At 34.1% G+C, this 24920-nt stretch overlaps 1 protein-coding gene across 1 annotated transcript in view; it reads right to left on the reverse strand.

Moving 5' to 3' along the window:
- Positions 1-3774: 3774 nt before the first annotated feature.
- The window catches only part of CSN1b (COP9 signalosome subunit 1b), a 36395-nt gene continuing 15249 nt past the window's right edge, over positions 3775-24920 (reverse strand). The window contains exons 8-12 of the mRNA XM_071589754.1: positions 22354-22459; positions 22163-22251; positions 20597-20726; positions 15494-15628; positions 3775-4184 (exon numbers count right to left, since the gene is read on the reverse strand). Of these exons, the coding sequence (XP_071445855.1) occupies positions 4074-4184; positions 15494-15628; positions 20597-20726; positions 22163-22251; positions 22354-22459 (571 nt within the window). The 3' untranslated portion in view covers positions 3775-4073. The remainder of the gene's footprint in view (positions 4185-15493; positions 15629-20596; positions 20727-22162; positions 22252-22353; positions 22460-24920) is intronic.

The raw sequence follows: 24920 nt of genomic DNA on the forward strand, positions 1-24920 counted from the left end.
ATATATATATTGTAATTGCACGTATAATACAAAATTTGTTCAAATGCAATTATTGTGGAGGCCTTTAAGTAGCCAGAAAGCTATAGAAAAAGTATCCTTACCCATGAGTATTTCTAGTTCAATTATTAGGTGAATTGGACTTCTCAAACAGTAATCATAGAAATCAATATTGGATTTTTTTAATTTCCTATCATACGATACTCTTGACATTAGAGTAATTCTTCAGGGATTTGTGTACCATGTTGATCTAGGGAAGTGGCTGTTCCATATCCAATATCAGCATCGGAAAGCAAATAAACATACATACCAGACTGAAATGTGTAGCATATTTAACATACCTCTTAAAATAATTATCAAGTATGTTTGTTTGTTAAAACTAAAAATATGTTAAAAAGCTATCTGTCCAGTCATTGGAAAATAGCACCAGTTAAACTGCTGTATCAGACACAATAACATACCAGTGCATACTGATATAAGGAAAACATACCAGGTGTGTGTGTATATATATATATATATATATATATATATATATATATATATATATATATATATATATATGTATATAATATGTAATGTATATATATATATATATATCTTAGAGGATCATCAGTTTGGGTTTAGGGAGGGAGAGGTACGCGTGATACCATTGCAGTAATGAGATTATTAATTGAGAGGAATACAGAACACAACCAGGAGGTATTTGACTGTTTCGTATATTTTGAAAAAGCGTTTGATAGAGTGAATTGGGAAAAACTAATGAATATATTGCAGAAAATAGGAATAGATTGGAGGGAAAGGAGGCTAATCTGCAACCTGTACATGTCTCAGACTGCTCAGGTGCGGGTGGGAAACGGGGAGTCCGGTTGGGCAGTGTTAGGAAGAGGTGTAACGCAGGGTTGCCCATTATCACCGTTGCTGTTCAACCTGTATGCAGAGGAAATGATTAAAGAGGCATGGGAAGAACTGGAGGTAGGAATGAAAGTGGGCGGGGAATTCGTAAAATCAGTTAGGTTTGCTGATGACCAAGCTTTAGTGTGTCAGTCAGCCAAGGGGCTGGAAGCATTGCTTAGTGAATTGGAAATTCAGTGCGACAGGTATGGGATGAAAATCAATATTAATAAAACAAAGGTTATGCGATTTTCTTGAAAGAAAAAGGCTAAGCTAAACAATAAAATAGGAGGGCAAAAACTAGAGCAGGTAGAACAGTTTACGTATCTCGGTAGTGTTTTGGACCAACACGGTCAAAGTAGTAGGGAAGTAAAAAGAAGATTTGCGCTAGGGAACAAGGCTTTTACGAGGAGGAGGGAGTTGGTGACAGGGATGTTGAGTAAGGAGGTTAAGAAAAGACTCGTAAAAACTTTGATATGGAGCGTAGCTATGTACGGCGCGGAAACGTGGTCATTGAAGTAGGAGGATAGATGTAGACTGGAGGCTTTTGAAATGTGGGTGTGGAGAAGAATGGAGGAGGTGAAATGGACAGAGAAGAAAACAAATGAGGAAGTACTTGGTATGGTGGGCAAAGAGAGGGGTTTGTTGGGAGAAATCCTTTGGAGGCAGGAAAAGTGGGGGGGGTGAGAGGCGAGGGGATTGTTGAAAGAAATCAAAAATAGGAAAAATAGAGGCAGGAAAGATGGATGAAGACAATTTTGATTGGCAGTGGGATGTTGAAGACTGTAATTGAGGGGAGCATGTTAGGCAAATGATGAAAGGGAAGGAACAGGATAGGGATGTTGGATGGGATGAAGGGAGGAAGAAAGTACTCAGGGATGAAGAGGGACCTGATGTAGATGTTTTGCTAGGAGTCACAAAATATTTAATGAGTAATTATGTCCATCCAAAAACCTACCTTAACCGGTAGATTACCTTATTATAATAATAATATCTGGGAAAGCCTCTCTGGGAACCCTCAGCTCCATCCAAGCTGTGTTATTTTTCATGCACCAGATTCTGCTGGGAAAACATAACTGGCACAGGGAAAGGAACTGGCCTCCCTTCCTTGATGAGTAAATTTCACACCCTGTTGGACTTAGTACTGGGTGAACTCTATCATCACCTACCAAGCCTACCAGGTTGACTACTGTGTTTATGGTTCATTTATATATGGATAAGGATGAGACTGTTTGAATAAATGCTTGATTTTAATAATTACCCTTGAATCATGTTTATCGCCTTCAAAATACAGCCCTTGGCTGCCAATTCAACCCTCCCAACATATTTTCCAGCTTTTGAATGCCACCCAGAATGCTTCTTTTGGAATAGCCTTTTGAAGTAAGTGGTACAACTTTGTTGGATGTCTTCAATAGTTTCAAATTGGCATCCTCTCAAGGTGGATTTCAATGTAGGAAATAGGAAAAAGTCCACTTGAGCAAGATCCGGAGAGTAGGGAGGCTGGGGGATGACCAGTGTGCTGTTTTTGGCCAAAAACTCGGTTACAATCAATGATGTTTGTGCTGGTGCATAGTTGTGATGAAAGCTTCAAGACTTGTTTTTCCACATTAGTGATTTCTTTTGCAACATAGTGTGGCTTAACCTTCTCATAACAATTCCTTTCCAATTGAAGTATATGATTACCTTCAACTTCATGTTTAATTGTGACATCTGAGCTTTTTTGGGTTTTGGGGAAGATGGACCCTTCCACTGTGAAGCTGGGCTTTGAATTTTATATCATGAGCAAAAACCCAGGTTTTGCTGACCATGACGATTGATTTTAAGAAGATTTGGTCATTGTTTGAACAATCAAGTAGTTTCTGACTGACATCAAGAGATTTTGCCTCTATTTATTGGTTAACACTCGCAGCACAAATTGGATGCAACAAGCTGCATGCCCTAATTTTTATGTCAAAATGAACCGCGATCCAACTCTACTGTGAACTTCATGAGCAATCTCCCTGACAGGTCACCTATGTATTTGCATGCCCTTAATGGTCCACACTGTTGCTGTAAAGGGGCCATAAGGCTATTCATGCCAAACAATTTGAGGCCAATTTTTTTCTATATTAGGAATTCACCACACAATTAGGCAGGCTCTCCAATTTTCCCCATACATTTTGATGGTTATGTAAGTCATAGAGTAAAGATTCCCTTAAATTATTCTTATGTATTACCCAATTGTTAAATTAGGGCAACAAAATAATTTTAGTTCCACAAATATAGAACTTTCTAGCTATTAAATTTGAAGCCATACTATTTAACTTGGTTACTGTTCACTTGTGAGGATATGATCAAGTATTTGGTAAGGGGCTAGAGCTTTTTCTAACAAATTGACACATACCCAAACCACGAATGAAGAATTTAAGAAAGTAGAAACTTTCAGAGTGAAACAAATATGAGGCAGGGAAACGATTAAAATACCTCCAAATACATTCATGACAAAACATGTTAATCCTTGTGCAAACATCATTTACCATTTAAACAGAAATCATCCCCTGTATGCATATGTAATGCTTCCTTCATATTGTTTCAAATGTTCCTCTTAAATAGAAAGTTAAATGAATGCTTTTCCTTAGACAATTATATGTTTTCTCTTTTTGGAATTTTTGGTCATATTTATGCATTTTCCAACGAGATGCCCTATATTGGAAATAAATCACTTATTGAAAACAAATGTATTATTAATAACAATTAATAGCAACTATATCAAACCATAACGTCTAGTCTAAGATGGTAGATTACAACCTGTATTAACCAAAATGAAATTCTGTACATTCAATTTCCTGAGATTTACGAGAAGGCTTCCATGAGAAATACAAAGAAACAATCTACATTAGCATAGTAGACTTTATTTCCTTAAGAATGCTTTTTATCACTTATAATGCTCCATAAGACAATTTTAGCCAATAGGATAGTGGTAGTAATGTCATTTAATAGTAGGTATAGTTAAGTTTCTGTGTTTCAGCAAACTTTTTCACATATGTATGAAAATATCTCATTAGCTCAATATACCCACTGTGCTTCTCCTCGTACTTGAATTAACAGTCCCATAGGAATAACTGAGTTTTTTCTTCATGATGGCCACCACTAGGAAAAAGCAGGAATCACCACAATCTTCACTTCCAATGCAAATGCTAACAATCTCAGTTTCTTGGAGTCATCAGGAGGGTGCTGTTCCCAGGGGCAACTGACATATCCGCAACAATATGGTGTCCACCACAGGCGCCGGTTGTTGTAGTGTCACGCTGAGGACTCTGCGGTGGTGACAGTACAGCACCCGTCATCACATCACGTCAGACCCACAGCACTTGATGCAGCTCGCTTGCAAGAGAAACCCTTTCACATCTCAATATCAAATTGAATGGTTTTGGAAAGAAAAAAATACTTGGATGTGGTCCATCCAGAGAAAATTAAATTAATAAAATAAACAAATTTTTGCAGTCAACAAATGCAGAGAGTAAATAAATTAAATTTTTCTTTGAAGATTTCTTTCAGTAATGTTAATCCGACATCAAAATCATAAACACATATATGCATTGCAATTTTTAAATGTGAAGGGGCTACCTTGGAAAATTTGTATATATGAAGTGACTAGAAACACACACATACATGCACATTTATTTAGATACATTTAAGAGTTACTCAAAATCATAAACCCAAAGCACTGATGAAATAACTATCCTGTATCTCCTCTTTCTCAAAAAAATCAAGCCATAATTCATCATTTTCATAGAGTATATGTAATTGGATACACAATGCCAAACTCCATCAGCTGAGTTAGTTCAGCTAGGTTCTGTCCACGGTAATATTGTGTGCCACTCATTTTCAAAATTACCATGCAAAAAAGTTTCACAACAGCAATTTTAATAAGTGTATGTACTTTTATATTTCTATTCAGGCATGAGACTTGCATTTTATTTTTTTGAACTACATAAGTTGTACAAGTTCATTGAGTCTAAATGGAATGATTTTACTAAATACCACTTGAAACACCATTCAAACCAATGTAAAAATCCTATAATTGTCATCTAAAAACTCCATATTAAATGAGCCTTATGATGCTACGTACATATATTATTTATGACTACTACGTGTGCTTACAGAAACAACCACAAAGCCATCCTCGCATGTTGGTTCAGAGGAATTCTAAATGATTTCCAGATTACCCTTCAAACATCCATTGATCCATCAGTCCTACAATTTATTGAATGCTACTTAAAATCTACCTTCATCATGGTCCATATAGAGTACCCACTTCATCCACTGAATATGGCCAAAGAGTGACACAACCTAATGCTGAAAGATTTATGACCCTCACTCCAAAACATGCAACATGACAACATCCCTTCAATATCTGCAGTTTAGCTCTTCAAAAAACCACAGTAATCACCAGGCAGGCTGCTTTGATAGGTTAGGGTACAGCTCACCTCGTACATGAAATTCACAAAACAGGGTAGGGGTGCCAACTCCCTTCCCTACATCTCCTTGAGGTCCTCAGGAGAATCAAGCAACCAAATACGCACACAGCATGCTGATCCTAAACCATGACCTCTAGTCTGCAGCCTAATACACTTGTTCACTAGCTACCATGCAACTCACTTCTGACTCTTCAAAGCAATTAACGGCGAAAAAAACTTGAATGTAACTTCAACAAGACCATGGGAAGAAGAATTACATGACGATGTAAACAAGGAACTTGGACATTCAAGAGCGACTATTTCTTGATCTTATTCTTTTCTTGCAAAAGATCTTCCTTTGAATGAAGAATCATCACAAACTAACCATCTAATATAACGTGTTTCAGTTCACATAACCATTCTTGGGTAAACAGAGGTACAAGAGGATGGTTTTGTGAACCGAAACACATTGCACGTTATCAATAAACCTGTGAAAAAGTGCAAATTTGTTTTTCTTAAAAAGATGAACCTAGACTATATCTCACCTGAATCTGTTGAATGTATCAAATACTAGTAACTTTCTTATCAACTGACTTATTTTCCTAATTGTTCATCTTTATTTCAATAATGATTTTCAACATGGCACTGACTCATCTTAAATTATTAACATTTTTAGTTTCCTCTCCTATCCTAAATTTAAGTAAATCAGATTCCTCTTCCCATGTATAACCATGAGGTGGAGGAAAGGCTTGGGGCTCCTATCTTCTAGAGCTGTGATAACAGCTATTGTTGAGTGCTTTACATTTGAGAACTGAAGTGTAGCTTTACCACCAGAGGAAGGAATATACGAGAGGTGGAGAAGTTTAAGTATTTGGGAGACCTTAAGAGGATATGGACCAAGTGGAGAGGAGGAGAATGGTTTGCTAAAAAAAACAATAGCAAGAAGAAGAAATTTGATGAAAATCTTGCAACACAAAGACAGGACTGGTAAAGACTAATATGGAGTCCAGGGCCAATGGTTCCAAAACCTGGTTGAGGATGCCTATTGATGGAGGCTTTTAACAAGTTGGCATGGAAGATTCAGAAGAATTATGTTAGGCAGAGTGGTGTCAGCTATGTCAAGTCTGAAGAAGGTGGACAAAGTGGGTGGAGGAAATATTACGGTGTAGTTGGATCATGAGGGCCATGATAGAAGGGAGAAAGTTAGGTGAACAGGGAAGAGGAAGGAAGAGAATATACTTTTTAGATAAAGTAAGGCAGGTACAAGGAACAAATAACTGGAAGTAAATAATGCATTCCACATGATATGTAACTCCTAATGCTTGTTAGGGTCCATCCCAAACTTTATTTCTGATTTAATAGGCAGATCAACTCTCTAAGGCTCATTTTTGTGTAGGCAAATGGTGGGTCTTAATTACATATTTCCTTCATTGTACTGAACCTTTAATGGAATCTTTATTTTCCATCAATATTAATTTAAAACAACTTCATTTTAAGCTTACTGGAAATTATATTAGTAACTTTTTTAATCCTTTTCTAGTTACTTCTTACTGCCATCTCCAAGAACAAAAAAATGATAGCATGGCATAGGACTTTCAGGAATATTTATTTGATTAATATTCAGTAGTGCAGAGAAGATGGAGGCTTTTCAGACAGCATGAAAGCACATGGAAAGTGGATGAAATGACAAAAATAATATAAATCAAACATTTAGGAAATCTAAGCAACATGTAGAGAACATGATAGCTTTTAGGGGCATCCAAAATCTGCATCTAATACACAGATTACTTTTTATGAATAGTGGCAATATTCCAGTGATAATACAACTACACTTTTAGCTTTTTAAAATTGTACTATAGCTGAGGTAGAAATTACTACAATCTTCTCAAACCAAACGGACAAACACATACTAACAATTAAAATTAATATTTTAGCCAAAATAAAGAGCTCTATTAAATTTCACAATATCAATGATAGTGCATAGCCTAATGGGAAAATATACTAATAGTATTCGCAAGGAAACTTTTTTTTTCACAATCTCTCTCTTGATGTCAACCATTAGTAAACATTATTATCAGATATTTTTAAATTGATAGAAAAAAGTCTGAGAACTATGACATTTTACAATTTCCTTACCGACAGACCACTGATGTAAAATATGAAGAGTGGTCCAGGAACAGAAAGACAGCAGTCCTACCCATAGGTGCCTTATGAAGAGCTATGCTTATTTTGCTTTCACTCGAAGGTTAGTGCACTCAGTGCTATTAAAAATATGTGCAGGATGATAAACAGACTCTATCCCTTGGTGAGCTTGAAACCATTCCTTCACAAACATACTTAAAAAAAAGAAGGAAGACAACTGATCGAGAATAAATAAGAATGTATTGAAATAAAAAAATTCTATACTGTCCATAATTGGATTGGTGGGCAGCAGGTGTCCGACTCAGATTTTATGTCAAAGCTCCAGGCACAATTATCCATTAGCGATTCTATACGAAGATGATAAAAATATAATAAAAAGATTAGAATTATAATCCTGGATTTTAAAGTGATTTTTTTCTCACTGAAACATTAATGGTCCTTTATAATTTATGTAAGATTCTATCTTCATAAACTTTGGGGCATTCCAGGGCACAATATTTACTCATCAAAATTTTTACCCATTAACCTAAACACCATTGTCTGAATGATACGCAAAGCCTTAGCATCATCACCAGATATATGTGATATTTGAATCTGGGTAATTAGAGATATTTGAGTTTTAAGAAATAAAAAAAATACCCTTGACTAAATTTAAGTTTTTGTTATCTAAAGAGAGGCAACAGTTAAATAATTGAAGATAATTGTGGCATGACAATTTTCAACCCAAATATTGGAATATAAGACAGTGCCTTGAGATCTTTGTAAAAATATTTAATTTCCATTATTATAAGACATGCCAGTTTTCACAGAGTACTAACCATGATTTTTAACGCTTGACCAACAGAAGTATCAGGAGATTTTCAAATAGTAAAAGTGAAAAGTATGAAACTTCCAAAAGGCACCTTGATATTAAGACAATGTCGAAACCATCATCAATATATAGAGGTTAAAAATTAACTAGTTTTATCGTTATATTACCATACAAATATTTTGCCAAATCTGATATGGATAGGGCATCTTGATCTCTATTGATGTAGCATCCCTAATTTGAAAATTAAAAAGAATAAATAATTATTATTGAATGAATGAATTATCTCACTATGCTTCACAAATAGCCTTGATGCTAAGAATGTATGCTCGGTTAATAATATTATTTTTCCTAAGGGTCAACTTAAATCATAATTTGTTACAAAGGTTTCTCTTTTCAAAATTAAGTTTGTGAAAATATAGGGATATACATTTGCCTTCATATCCTCTTTATCCCTAACAATCTTGGAAAATTAACTACCCTAGGAAAATGCAATAATTGCAAATTATAGCCTATCTAAATTTCAACCTCCATTTACTCAACTAACTTTTTTAGAAATAAATATTCACCTATATCAGGTTAAGAATGCGAGTAAATTATTTTTGTAAAAGAGTGGAAACATATTAAAATTTATTTGTCTTATAAAGGCAAGCATAATTCTTAAATGCACTAGTTTTCATCAATCGCTATTTGGAGAACTAGGCATTAAAGAGAAACATATAATGAAATGAAAGACAATAATCATTTAAGTTTTTATAATTTACTTATTTTATAATATCATACAGTGGTTTATCAGCAAATGTATTTCAAATAATTAATATGTATATTTGCCTAATTTTTCTTTGAAAAAAAAATTGTAACAATATTCATTTTAATTTTTTACATAAAAATAGCTTTCCTTTAACTTTTTTAATCAAACAAGAATTTAGCTATCACGCATATGTATTAGAAGTAACAATAAAAAGTTAATCATACACCTAATATCACTTAATTGTACATAACACCTAGCTTTTAGCAAACCCTTATTACTTATTACAATTTGAGTCAATGAAGACTTAAACAAAATGCTTGCCAAAATGTCTGCATGTATATATATATTTCATTACATTTGCATCATCCTTTTCATACGTATTACCATAACCCTAAATATCTTCCCTTACTTTATAGAGGGTATTAGAAGAGTGATGATAAATGCCAGATATAGAGGCAGATTTTGTAGTTTGTAGCACTTTTTCTCCTTATGTAATACAAGTGTGTCCATAAATCCTTGGTTAAGGAGTTATGTTGAGCCAAAATTGATTAAAAAACATCAAAGGTTTGTCCTTTTGTTTCCATTGAGTAAATGTACATATTCAATAAAATGTCACCCTTGGCTGGGTATGCCCCAAATCTTTCAAGATAAAAACTGAAATTTTCCAAAATGTCTTTCATCAAAAATAATTTTTCCATCATATCTTTTTTAATTCCTGTGATACAAAGTATTTCCTAAAAAATTGGTAGACAAATTTCCTTCCCAATGATACCAATACCGTTGTTATAATATGAATAATGCATGAGAAAGACATTTATGACTCATGTAGATTTCCAGTATGCCTGGTTTCATCTAGGACACATTAATGCATGTTCCCATGAACTGAATAGGGAACTGATGGTGCAAAAGAAGCACAAGGAAGACAGCTCAAGGATACGGAGAGAATACAAAGAGAGAGAGAAATGCATGCCCATAAAAAAAGGTAAATGCACTAACAGGAAGTAAGAAGGGATAAGCCTAGCTTACTATAAAGATATAGCAGGGAAACTATTACTTAAATCAAGAAAAATTGAGAGAAAGGATCTTTAAGGTAATTATATAGGACTAGCAAGCTTAGCTTAGGCCCAGGTATACTGTATTGTGAGGTAGAACAGGTATCAAGGGACTCGAAATCAAAAAGAGCTGTGAGGATAGATAACATCCCTAAAAACTAATAAACGTTTAAGAAATTGGGGGATGATTTTATATGGACTAATTAGTAGCTTTTATGTGTGAGGAATTTGTCCAGAAGATTTTTTCAAATTAGAGTTAGTTCCCATCGAAAAAAAGTGCAAGGCAACTATATTCGAGGACTGCAGAACAATAAATTTGAATTAGCATGCAGCTTAGGTGGTCTAACAGATTATCAATAAGGGGAGAGCAAATGATGACTTATGGGATTGCCAGTTTGGGTTCAGGAAAGGGAGAAGCATATATTTATTTCTTATTTTGCATTAGTCCAAAAACAGCACTTCAACCTTTACATCGGACTTTGAACATTGATATAACAATTTGACAATTACTTACACCCAAGCCCTGGGTGTAGGAAAAACTACCTAGGCAGTAATTGAACCTGCAACATCTGGGTTGGCAGATGAGGACGTTACTCGCCATTACCATAGCCAGCGAAGCATTTGACATCACATACGTGATGCCAAAGCAGTAATCAGGTCATAAAGAAGCACCAGAGTACAATCAGGATGTATTTGCTTGTTTAGTGGATTTCAAGAAGACATTCTACAGGATAAATAAGGCAGAATTAATGAATTTATTGCAAAAAATTGGAGTAGATTGGAGCCTGTATATGAGCCAAACTGCTCGGGTGCAAGTGGCAGATAGAGATTTGGGATTGGTTGTGGTAGGAAGAGGGGTAAAGATGGGTTGGCATAATTATCCAAACTTTTCCATTCATATTTGGGAAATGGCAAAAGAGGAACAAGAAGAACAGGAAATAGGAAAAAAACTGGTTTGGAAAAATCAGGTTTGAGAATGATCAAGCTTCAGTTGGCCAATCATCCAATGAGTTACAAGTATTGGTGAGCACATTAGAAAATCAAAATGAGGTATGAGATGGGAATCAAAGTAAATAAAACAAAGGTTATGTGGTTTCTGAGAAAGAAGGCTAAGATAAACATTCAATTAGGAGGACAAAAACTAAAGAAGATGGAGCAGTTCGACTATCTTGGCAGTGCTGCAGACCTAGATGGTCAAAGTAGTCTGGACTTAATGACAGAGACATCGAATGAGGATGCTAAGAAAAGGCATTTTAAAACTTAGATATGTTGTGGTACTTTTTAAGTTATAGAAACATGGTCATGGAAGCATAATGATAAGTGTAGATTGGACGATTTTGAGATGTTGCTTTAGAGAAGAATGGAAAATAAAATTTGGAGGGATAGGAAATCAAACAAAGAAGCACTTGACATGGCAGGGGTGCATAGATGATAATTTGGAGAGATAAATCCAAAGAAGGCAGGAAATTTAGATTGAGATCATGTCATTTTGAAATGTTAAAGACAAAGAAAAAACGTTAGGCGGGCAAGGGAGGAAAAGTATAGGCTTATTCGAAGGAATGAAGGGAGGTGAAATTATACAGAATTAAAGAATATTTTAATGTATTTTGAGGTGTCAGGGTATCTCTCTTTTATACAAAGCTAAGAAATAAGATGCTGTTCAGTTTGATGCTGCCTTTAAAAGAACAGTATCAATAACATTCTGTAGTTAGCCGACACACAAACTTTGAGATGGCATGTTTTTATTCTGAAGTCGCTGAATTTTTTAAACTTTTATAACCCAGTTCTCTTAGCTGCTAAAAACACTGTCCCATATACAATAAACATCCCTGGCTAGACTTCAAAAATGCATGATTAATCCCATATTTAAAAAATACCTGACCTGAACAAGTGCTATGCCTCTAGGCTGAGAGAACCAAAATTTAATATTGGCAGATCAGTAATAGATGAGTTTTTCTTGATATTCTACTTAGAGGAATAAAACAACAGCATAAATTCTTTCAGGTATTGCCTGCATAAATATGAAGTTTGGCAGTTGCATGAATAATTTCTTTAGTAATTCAATTATCCTTAATATTCTTTCAGTTCAATTCTGTCATTTTTCTAAATTATCCTCACGCTTTTCCATTCTATTTCCTCCATGTATTTTTACTGAGACTAAGAAATTAAAAAAAAAATCAATTCACACATCAGAGAAAATGCATTTTCATTTTGTACATTATAGATTCCATATGACAAATCATGCAGTTTTTGTGCTTTTTAGGTGGAGGAATGTATGCATTTTTGAATGAGTTGCATCTGAAAAGATATCTTGACTTCTATGATTTAGAAAATCAAATGCAATAGGTACAAACATACATAGTTCAAACTTAGAGTCAGCCATAGACTAGCTCGTCTATATGTCTCCAAGAATTATAGCTGAGGTAACACCTTCACTAATTTAAAATGCTAATGTAGAATCATTATTTCATATACATAACTACGTATGGAGAAATTTATTAATGTTAAATTCCTTTAAAAGTCTCATTAAAAAATAATATTTACTATTATGCACACTTAGAAATCAGACATTTTCTTGAATGTGATGAACTTTGATATTAAATTCACGAAGTTGAAGTTTTCTAAGCTATTGCATTTTAGGGAGGGATGTTAACAGTATATCTATTCATTATTAAGTATAATCATTTACAAAATTACCAAAATGAACTGAGGAGTTATCCTTCTTTTCTAACTTGGAATTTCGAAACTCTTTTCATGATGTCTACTGTATTTGTCTTCCTGATTGATTGATCTTGGACTCACTTCCAAGAAAATATATTATCATTGAAAAATGAAAATTAATGGATACTTATTCAATATGCCAAAAGCATATCAAGCAGTAATCATTTACATCAAGTTTGAGGAAGCCAATTCTGATAGGTCGTTCAAAAGCTTGCGGGATGAATGTAATTGTGATGCACAATTTTAGACACTAAAATCCCCATTGACAAATTGAAGTACCTACATTAAATCCCATTAAGTTCCAGGAGGGTTGGCAAATAATGTATAAATACCTCAATAATAAAACATGCAGAACTTAAATCACTGAATTATGACATGATGGATGAAGGTATACACTTGATATTGGTACGCAAACATGATATCAAATGTTCATTTAATATTGTTCATTCTTGATTAAGTGAGAGCACATTCGTACCCACCAACTACACTTAAAATGAAGTAAATGTCTGATATACATTTTTAAAAGATATCTTTGATGTGTATTACATAGTTTTTCACGCATATTTCTTAGTAATCAAAACCTAAGAATAACTTACATGCTATTGTAGTCTATAGCAATATTATTTTCTGTTTCCTCCACGTCATTGAACTAGGATGAAATGGAAATCTCCACAATAATCTGGTTACAATACTTATTTTAACTCATAAACTGCTATTGATTAACCATGAAATAAGGTGAACACAAGGAATCCTATGCTGTTTTTAAACAATCATCTAAATTTGGCCATAATTACACATTTTTTTGAAATATTTTGATGAAATAAGTTTCATATCCAATTTTCAATGCATAACTGATGTTGTTTTACAAATTTACCTTTCCATTAATTTAAGAACCATTATATGTAAATAAAATGAAATATAGGTTTATGAGGTGATCTATTAAGTATCATAATTCATTTAAAAAGTTGTAATCCTGCCTGAAGAACATATTTATGAACCATGTGGTATTTATTCCCCAGACTTATACCTCTGAGGCCCAACACTCACTTTGAGGAAAAAGGGACCAAGTAACCCAAATGGGAAAGAGATTGGTATCTCCAAATATTTTTGTTTAATGAAAAGAGACCAACAAACTATGAACACACCCAAGTTAAAATTCATTGCCACTGAATGCATAGCTAAATTTGATAGGTAAAACCTGAGGTCATTGAAAAGTAGCGATGATTCAATTCGGCAAGGGCTCTATTGTACAAGGAAAATTATTGTACATCCAAATAACTCAAAGATGAATGGGTAAACAAGACTAAATGAATAATTTAGCCATTCCAACTTTAGCCAGTGACACTATCCTGTTGGTGAAAATAATAAACTCTCCTTCATAAATATAACTAACTCTTTGACTACTAAGAGCTATGCTGCAGATTTTAGGGTAGAGAAATTAATGTGATGAAAGGGTATGTGCCTCTAAAGTGCAATGCATATTTACATTCCCATAACATTACTGAATGAATGCAAAGATGACTCCTCTTTCTTTCAAGGTATTTCATCAAAATCTCCAAAATATTTGGAATTGCACAGTGCAACTTATGAAAAATGCATAGATTGGCATTAGCAACATCATCAAGCAATGCATACTAACATGTCTGTGTGTATTATCCCTGTAGATTTCACCTTTTTCAAAAAAAAAGGACTCATCCGATGCGACAAGTTTCTTTCACAGCTGCTCCTTCTGAAATACGAGTGCTGCCATTATGCACAAGGGCCTATGGCACACACAAAATATTTTATGTTCATTAAAGAATTAGCAATTGAAATAATTTCCTCTAGCCAAATTAAAATGACAACATTTGGAACAATGATAATTTTAGAAATATATAATTATATACACACGCACAACCCTGTGTTCCTTGTAATCAACACCCATGGTCAAATTAAGATTCAATCAGATAAGAACATGAGTATTTTAAACATGGATAATAAGCCTATAAAATACTCATAAAAATTCTTATTTCAATTCCGATTACATTTGAATTAAAAAATAGTTTGCTGGTTATGCGATGCATTGGGGAACACAATTAAACCAGAGATACACACCATTTGATCGGCTTAATCTATACTATGGAGAGATTAATGAGTCAACATATTATTCTATTAATATGTGCAGCTACAACAACATAATTTCCAAAAATTCAATCCAAAACTTTAAAATCTTCCTAACTGGGATTCTATTATTTTTCTAACCATAAAACAAAGAAGCTAGTTATCAACACAGAAAGTCTATTCAGTTGCTAATGAAAATAATTTCACCTATTATGTACATTAATACTTTGCATCCATTTCAGTGACTCAGGATAGGATGTTGGGAATTTTATATGCCACTATATACATTACCCACATCTGGGTATAAAGGAAATAGTTACTATGTAAATTCTACATTGTAAATTAAACGAACAAAAATTATCATATTTTACATAAGTACAAGCCAAACAAGCAGTATAAAAATGTCTAATAAAAAATATTAAGATCCATAAATATTTCACATTTTTACTCTCAAGTTACATACATTAATGGGTAATAGATATATTGCAACTATGGACAAAATAAGAAAAAGCAATATATGACCAATTTTTTTAAGTATTTTTGGATGTAAAATTTTATATCACTGCTTTTCCCCATGGCCTTGGGTGCTTACTTTGACATGAATTTGATGTTGCAACATGGCAGCTCGCAGAATGAGCATGCGAGAGCGCCTCTGATACTCCCGTCCAACAGCCAGTGAGCGTTCAAAAGTGGTACTCCTTTGGTCAACATCCTTAGCATACAATATCTGAAACATAGAGAATTAATACTGGTGACCACAAAAGTGAAATACAACAGCATTTATTTTGGAAGCAATTTATTGGAAAACAAATCAATGAAAAAACATTTTTGTGAATGTGAAACAATCAATGAAAACTCTTTTTACTCAAAGTTGTAGCTGTGACGTTGACATGAAAGCTGTTCAATAAGGTGATCATAAACTTTTTTATTTGCATAATTTAGTGTAGACATTTAATTTCATTTGGTGTAGACATTTCATTTCATTAAATGTTTGCTTAATGTGTAAGTAATTATATCCATCCAAAAACCTACCTTAACCGGTAGATTACCTAATAATAATGTGTAAGTAATGTGCACTACAAATTTAATTGTTTTGACTTCAGTATTGAATCAACGGTAACTGCTGCATGTTGATGCTGACATGCAACTGTTGATGTTCAGTTCACCTCTGGCAATGACTAAGGAAACCCACAACTAGTGATACGCTGTACCAAAAGTCATCAGTCAAGGCCTAAATGAAGCTACAGGAAGTTTAGGGAGAGTGCGTTCATTCATATGGCACAGCAAGAAGATAGGTTTAAATTTCTTAAAAGAGGGGAGACAAACAATTTCTAAGGAATGCGAACCCTGAACTCCAGTCACTGCACTTACTGAAGTTAATTATAAGACATTGCTGCCATTATGAGAGGAAATTGTTAAATAACTTTAAGTCCCCTAATGGATATATTGAAATTTCTTCCAACCAAGTGTGGCAAAGAATAACTGCACCCAATACACGTTCGACAGATGGATTCAAGACTGTTATTATCTTAAAAAGAAGAAGTTTGCATGCAGGTTCTTTCACTATTGAAGTTGATGTTTGAGTGAGACAAAGTGTTTCTTTTGTAGGTTCCCTCACTGGAAACTTGGTTATATACTTTTGATCTTGAGAACAAACAGCAAAGCATTATTTGGAAATTTCTGGTATCACCAACACAAAAGAAAAGATGTGTGAGGAAAGAAGTGATGACTTCTGTGGGGAAAGATAATACCACCTAATTTTTTTATAGTAACGAACTGATGTATCAGAATGTGGTACCACCACACATGGCTGTAAATGGAATACACAATAGAGATATACTGAAAATTCTAAAATACCATATCAATTGCAACTGCTGTGACTAATTACCTTGCAAAAAATAAATTTGAAGTATGTTCTTTATCGTACCTATAGTCCTCACCCCATGTGCCCTTTTCTTGTTCCTCATTGTAAACAAACAGCTCATTGGAAAATGTTTTTCATCATAAAAACACAGGTGAAGACTGATGAAGCAATGTTGAAGGAAAATAACTTAAAGTATATCTTTAAAGACTGGAAAACAGGTAAGACAGGTGCGATCCATCTAATCTGGACTACTTTGAGATGGACCATTAACATTTGGAGGATGAGCAAAGCTAAGTTTTTTTTAAAAAAATATGATTATTCTTTATTGGACAACTCTCACATATTTTAGTGACTATATTAGAGGATGGCATTCACTCCTTTTTAGTGTGCTGTTAAATTTAGCATTAAATGAGGTGTAAAGAGCAAGAGACACTTTTTTATTCATGCATTAACTAACAACATCCTACGTGTGGGAACAAAAACAGTATACACAGTTTACCAGAGCAGGTATCAGTCTAGCACTTGACTACAGAACTTAATAAGAAATGAATTTTTATAAGTAATAAATTTTATAAAAACAGTAGTCTATTATGTGATAGACAACAAAAATAAAAAAAAATCTGGCATTAATGGGCTCATGTAATATTCCAAAAGGTGGTGCCGTCCATTTCCATAACAACAATAATTTTCTTATTCTTCAAGTTAATGTACACAAGGTATAAAGAAATATATTACCATTACTTATATCATGTTTTCAATAAATTCTTACACATACATAGGCACTCCAAATCACACAAACGATAATGTATTACTGAGTTTGAGGCAGCAATAATTTAGGCAACTAAAATTCTATCATTCAACTCGTTTCTGCATTCCATGGGCACCAAAACAAAGTGGTTGAATTACACAGGCTCATATGTATTTTGCATGCAGATATGACAAGGACACACTTGTAAGCACCTCCCTACTCTTTCTCGCCCAAGGCTACCAAAAACATTGATACAACCAATTCACAATTCAATTATTGGGAAAACAGAAAATCAAGTATGTTTAGTGAAAAGCTCTGTAGGGCTGGTTCAGTTCTCAGTTTCACCAATTCTTGATAGAAGTACCTCAACCATTATTGAAACAAAAAGCAATGGTTCCAGAACCAATATTTATATTAAGGCTGTTTTCACAAATAAAAACATTTGAAGATGTAATATCCAACTTAAAGTACCAAAAATCATATATAATTCTTTTAAATGAAAGTATTTTATCATGTGACAGTACTCTTACTGGGGTGCACAAAGAACAGATTCTTTCAAAACTGTAATAATTTTTGATAGGAGAAGGGGAAACCTGGAAATCTAAGTACAACAGACAATTCAGACAGGCCACCAATTAAAAGACTATTGATTCCAGATTTCCAAGGATATAATGTCAATTTTAAGGTCTTGTATAACCATTTTTACTACCTCTTATTCCAGATTTAATCAAACAGCCACTGATAAATTTACATCAGTAAACATGTAAGTATTTTCTCCTGTAGCAAAGAAATACATGGGTGAATAATTAATTAATCCTTTCAGTTCGGTGGGCCAATATATCGGCTTTTGCATCACAGGATGAAAGGGCAGAAAGCCAATATATCGGCTAAAACGTAAGCTATTGTTTAAATCACTATAAATCATTAATTTTTTATTGCATCTTGTGTATTATTTTTCGTATAAAAAATATGACTTCTCAGCTTTTTATAGCAAGTCTTTAAATATTTATTTTCTATTTTAAATACTGCCAGTGAAGTATAAATATTACTGTAATGGCCGCCATGGCTGTAATGGGGTCAGATGTTTTTTGCAGCCGCCTCACTGAGAAATGGACACTGCCCAGTCTACCTTTTGTCTGGCTCCTAATCTTTGACCTATCTGGCATGGGTGAACCTACCAGGAGCAATTGTCATTGCTCCCGCCTGCACAGCTCTAGGGGCCATCGGAATGCACAGTCCCTTCCACCATGTCAAGGCTGTAGTCCACAGGAGGGAGTTTTATAGTGAAATGTTTAAAAATTAACATTACTATTGTGACTACAATTCAAAATGATATCGCGAAGAAAATATTTTTCAATTTCAATAGCATTGAAATAAATACATACCTTAGAAGGGACGGGACAAGGGCAGAAGGGACATAAGGAGAAGCAATATGTAAGGCAAAGAAGCTTCCACAAGGAGGAGAGAATTGATGACAGCCACATTTGAGTAAGGATGTTAAGAAAAGGCTTGTCAAAACTTAAATAAGCTGAGTAGTTATATATGTCGAGGAAACATGGCCACTGAAGCAGGATGATAGATATAGATTGGAGGCTTTTGAAATGTGGGTAGAAATAACAATGGAGAAGGTGCAGTGGACAGGGAGGAAAGCAAATGAGGAAGTGCTGGGTATGGCAGGGGAGGAGAGGATTGTGGGGAGAAATTATAAGGAGGCAGGAAAAATGGATGTAAAGCATATTGCTTGGCAGTGGGATGTTTAAATGAGTAAAGTGTTGAACACTTTTTGGAATGGAATAGGATAGGCATGTTAGGTGGAATAAAGGAAGTAAAGAAGTATGTAGCATTGAAGGGGGGCTTACTAAAGCACCTGCTTTCAGGTTGTGTTTTGGGTTAGGAGAAATTGTATAGGCTGTGTCCATCCAAAACCTATCCTAGCAAGTAGAATACCAAATAATAAATATATAAATACTTATAAAATATGTTTTCTTGCTTCAAATTAAATGAATTACATTGTGCTCAACTCATGAGTAGGCCCACATTAGGCATATTACAGGCAACAACAGCCCAAAAGATCCATTTCATGCAAAATGTTGCGATGACCCAAGTATTATGCAATGACATATTAATATGTATTTCGATTTCTCCACATAAATGCAATTAAAATAGAGATTCAAAAATGAATCTTGTCACCCACATCAGACATCACCAAATAAAGCCTGAGTGGTCAAAATTACTGCTGACACTGGATTCAATGTCCAGGACATTTATTAATTCTTTTACCCTTGTGATAACTAACCTCCTTTTCGAGTGCCATGTGGTATTGGCCTTAGATTTTAAAAATTTATTTCCAAGTAAAGCAATTGTTTTTTCAAGCTCATATTTTCAAATCCGTTGTTATCACTTTTGCCAAACTTAATTGAAAATGACAAGACTATTATTTTTCAAATCTTGAAGGTAAAGTAAATCAAAGGAAATTCATCACACGTAACTTTAAGAACACTAAAAAATCCAGCCATGACTAAAATTATGATACCTAAAATCTGCAGGTCAAAATTAAAAGAAAAATTTAAAGCTGTGACATATTAATAAAGCCACACAAGAGTTTTTGGTGTACAAATCCTTTAACTTAACTGGGATAGAAATATCAGGTGTCCCAGGGACGATACGGTGCATTGACCAGTAACACCACTAATTGTAAGCATAAAACTTTCTAACAAGGTTTTGATGGTTTTTAAGCAAAATACATCGTCTATTTAGGTCCAAATTATGAAGCACATATGTAAAGTAATCTTCGCAGCGGTAAGCATAACTTTCTCAAACTCATTACAATAAACATTTCTTTTAACACTTTTTCCTCAGTTGTACCAAAAAAGGGATTGGTTTCACCATGATACCATAAACCCCATTGATGATTATCTAAGGTGATCATTGCCAGAAGATCTCTTGTTAAGAAGAAATGAGTCACTGAGCCACAATTGTCAACAAAGAAAATTTCATGTCTACGGATGAAGCTTAAGTATGTAATTTATGCTTGGGCATTATTTTCTTCCATCTTATTACTACAAATAGGTTGTTTTACTGACCTTATTATGCGAATCAATTCTGGCCTGTATCTGACCTTCCAGTATTAATTGCATCAGCTCGTCCTCAAGAGCAGGTACTGTGGTGTTAAAAGCAAAAGCCATCTTCCTCATGTCAGCTGATAAGTAAGGACTGAAAACAATTATTGAAATTCATCATGAAAATATTGTACCGGTCAGTATCTACGCAATACATTAAAATTATTTTGAAGTACGTTGACACTTTATATCATAGGTAGTTATGTACATTATACACATGAAACTATCAATCATAGCTGCACAGAGGTTATATAATGCCCTTTTAACTTAGTGATATTAAAAAAAATGTCCCTTTAAAATTACGTATACATAATTCAAGCAATCAAATGTCTTCTTCAAAGTAACAGTAGATGCAAATTTTAAAATTTCCAGTATTTGGCCAAAATATAAAAATTGAATTTTTGAGATGCTGGTTTCAGTGAAGCAGAGTAAAATTTACTATGCTGTATAAAACATTATTTGGATGAATGCATGCATTCATGTTGGAGGAAGAGCGTAATTCTCACAAAAATAAAAAGTGCTTTTCAGATTCTGATGAACAAACAGGAATTCTTGGTGGGATTTCGTGTTTGAATGTGTATTTGGCCAAAGTGGCTCATCTCTTTCTTCTGGCTATGGTGTAATGAAAGGCACTATTCCTATCCTTTATGATGCTCTATGATTGCTAATCCACTATCCTTCCCTCTTGTGTGTTGTCTATTTCTCCTTTGGTGGGCCCCCTGATGCCATCTCTTGGCCAAAGAATCAGGACACTTGGTGACATATAAGACCCACAGATCTCAACGTAAATTACTTTTCCTTGATAGCTCAAGTGGTTAGAGCATCCGCCCAGCAAGTGGAAAGATCCGGTGTTCAAATCCCAGTCAAGGAAATATTTTTTGTTTAGGATATGTTCGATTTCACCTTCCTCACCACCCCAGTGTTCGTCCTTTCTACATGTTCCTACCCATTTTCCTTATATCTATTTCCATGTGAATGAATATTTGTTATCCATATGGCGGGATTTTGTGTTTGAATGTGTGTGTGTGAGTGTGTGTATATATACATATATATATATATTAGTATGTGTGTGTGTGTTATTTTTAAACAAGTCATTTACTTATGCGAATTGATTTAACACATGAAATTCTGAAGTGACATGAAGAGCAACATATCAGGATGTTTTTTAAGTTGTTCAATGACCACGAGTACAAGGATATTTTCGTTATTTCACTGATCATTAATGACTGCTTGTTAATCATTGTTATAATTTCAAGGTAAAATAAGTTAACGTTTTGGAGCTAAGGTTATTCTACAAAAATATGACAGAGATCTATACCCTTCTCTTCTCTTTCATACAAAAGGATTGGATTTATCCCGAGCATCTCTTCCTTCCTATCTTTCAAATGATTTGTAAATAATAATGGTATAGTTTATAAGCACCACCACCTTCTGGTATCTTATTATTTTATTTTCAACTCTTGCCATTAATGAAGCAAAATTATAGATTAAATCATGTGATCTTCTTCAGAAACATATGCTAGAACTTACCTGAAATACTGGATTAAAGCTCGGTTCCTAATTTGAGTGTAGAGGACACTAATGTGTGGGGCAATATACATATCCAATAAAAGGTTGTCCTAAAAAAGACAAAAAATTTATAAATTCCATGCAGTAATATAAATACATCCATAAGTAATAATGTAAAATAATCAAATAAATACTTCAAAAAATATACAAACCTTAATTTCATCAAGTAGTTTCAAACATGAAGCATACTTAGACTCATAAAACTTAAAAATAATATCGCGAAGCTGAGGCTCAAGCTCAAGGAACAATTTAAAGGAGCTGAAAAAGAAAAAAAAATAATAAACATAAGTTAATGATCCTAATGGGAAAATCCATTAAAATAACCACAAATCAGGAAATTCAGGAAGGGTGGTAAAATTCCTGAACATTTAATACAACAATTTTAAAACACCTCAATAAACTGAAATAATCACTACAGGCAGAAAATGTGTTCTATGCATCTTGATTAAAAAGTGGATGACTTCTTCTAGGCACCAAGGTAAATATATACCTACTTGAAAGTTCATTCAGAAATTCATAAGGCCTTCTCATTTCATTTAAGAATATTGTTAACAGAGGTAAGTAATAAACCAATCCAGTATACTAATAGAACTAAAAGAAGTTTCTTACAATTAGCATTTTATCAATTCCTAAAATTAAGAATTATTTAAAAAAATATACACTACAATTGTTAGCATGAAATAATATCCAATGGTGGTTAAATAAAACATTTGGTAAGAAGCTAGAATTCTCAGGAAAGATTTTACCATGCACATTAATGTTTAATACGAGGGTGGTCCCATAAGTACTGGGCCTGACTTAGAGATAGCGGTAGTTGTTTGAAAAATATCACTACATTAAAAACTAGGCAATCTATAAAGCATTAGTTTCAAGTTTGAAGAAGCCTCGTTGTTTAGTATTTGTTTGGCAGCCATCGATAGTGAACATTTTCAGTGCATTAGTGAAAATGGAGAAAATTGGTCATCTTTACGAGATACAATACTTTTATTTGAAAGGCCTCAGCCCAACCAATAAAAAGCTGAATTGGAATCTACTATGGATGAGTCTCCTCCTATGTTTACAACAGTAAAATATTGGGAGGCAGAGTTTAAACAATGCCATATGAGCTGTCAAGATGAGCATCACATTGGTCGACCAAATGAGGTGATGACTCCAGAAACGGTGAAGAAAATCCATGAAGTGATACAGGATGATCATCAAATGAAAAGACATCAGCTAGCAGACATAGTAGGCATTTAAAAAAGTGCATTGCATCGCATATTAACTGAAAATTTGGACATGAGAAAGTTGTGAGCAAGAAGGGTGCCGCGTTTGCTTACACTTAAGCAAAACCAGTGTCGTAGAGATGTTTCAATGGGGTGTCCAGCAAAGTTTCACAGCAACAAAACAGAATTTTTGTGTGGTTTCATAACCATAGATGAAACATGGGTCCATTACTTCACACCCGAGACAAAAGAACAATCAAAACAATGGATTCAAAAGGGAGAACTGGCTTCAAAGACAGTTTTATCTGCAGGCAAGTTCATGGCGTCAGTTTTTTAGGATGTGGATGAGATAATTTTCAATGACTATCTTGAAAAAGGAAAAACTATCAACGGGGAGTCGTATGCCAACTTATTGCAATGTTTGAGCGAAGAAATCAAGAAAAAGCGGCCGCATTTGGCTAAGAAGAAAGTGTTGTTTCATCAATACAATGCATCAGCTCACAAATCTGTTATCGCAATTGCCAAAATTCATGAATTAAAGATTGAATTGCTACCTCATGCACCCTATTCACCAGCTTTAGCCCCCTTGGATTATTTCTGTTTGCAAACTTCAAAAAATGGCTCACTTTCATTGTGTCCTATACTATTGTTTCACTGTTATTGGAACCACAGTGAAGTACAATCATATTTATGGTGCCAAAATAACATAATATTGTGTAATAGTTTTATGCTAACTAAATTTTTCTTACAGTAGAAAGCCTTCTTGTCTTCTGCTATCATTTATCACTGGAAAACATTTACAATCACTGTTAAAAAGTCAAATAGGACTCGGGTTTTGATGCTTTAGCATCATCATCAGGAGAGATATCAATACACAACTCTTTTATTAATCTAACAGAGATTGTAGGGAAAGAGGGAATGAGGTACTATTGCGTGACTGCTCCAAGGATTGGGGAAAAGATAGGTTACAAATTTTAATTAACAAGGGTCATGAATTTTATTTAATTTTCAGGAATTGGAAATTTTCAACAAAAAGCATGAACTTAATGCACTGCACATTCATAATGCTAATGCATTAAAACCTGGGTGCTGACTGTATCACTTCCTCACCGTACAGGGTAAAAGTTTTCCAACAACAAATTGTAATGGAAAACAAAGTTTCTAAGGACCATGTTTTATCCAGCTGCTATGCTAATCATGTGTCCTCCTTACTTTTTCAGTCACCAGTGATTTGACTTCCTAACTTGCAAAACAACCACTCTCCCTGCTTCTGTCCTCAGTTTGATATGCATTATGTCTTCTGACCAAGAATGTTGGTTTTGCCTAGGTCAACGTTCGGTAAGTTTGTGCTTTCTGAGTACCTTCTTCAAACAAAAGTTTCATTTGATTTCACTTATTGCCTTACTTCCTTAATTCTTGCTTTCTTACCTTGTTTTATTATAGCTACCCAGTCTCCAAAAGAGGTTTTTTTTAATTATTTATGTTACTATTGGGCTATATTCTTGTTTACTTTA

The sequence above is a fragment of the Hetaerina americana genome, unplaced genomic scaffold (genome assembly GCF_022747635.1).
Source record: "Hetaerina americana unplaced genomic scaffold, ioHetAmer1.1.p SCAF_4, whole genome shotgun sequence".
NCBI classification, from domain to species: Eukaryota; Metazoa; Arthropoda; class Insecta; order Odonata; family Calopterygidae; genus Hetaerina; species Hetaerina americana.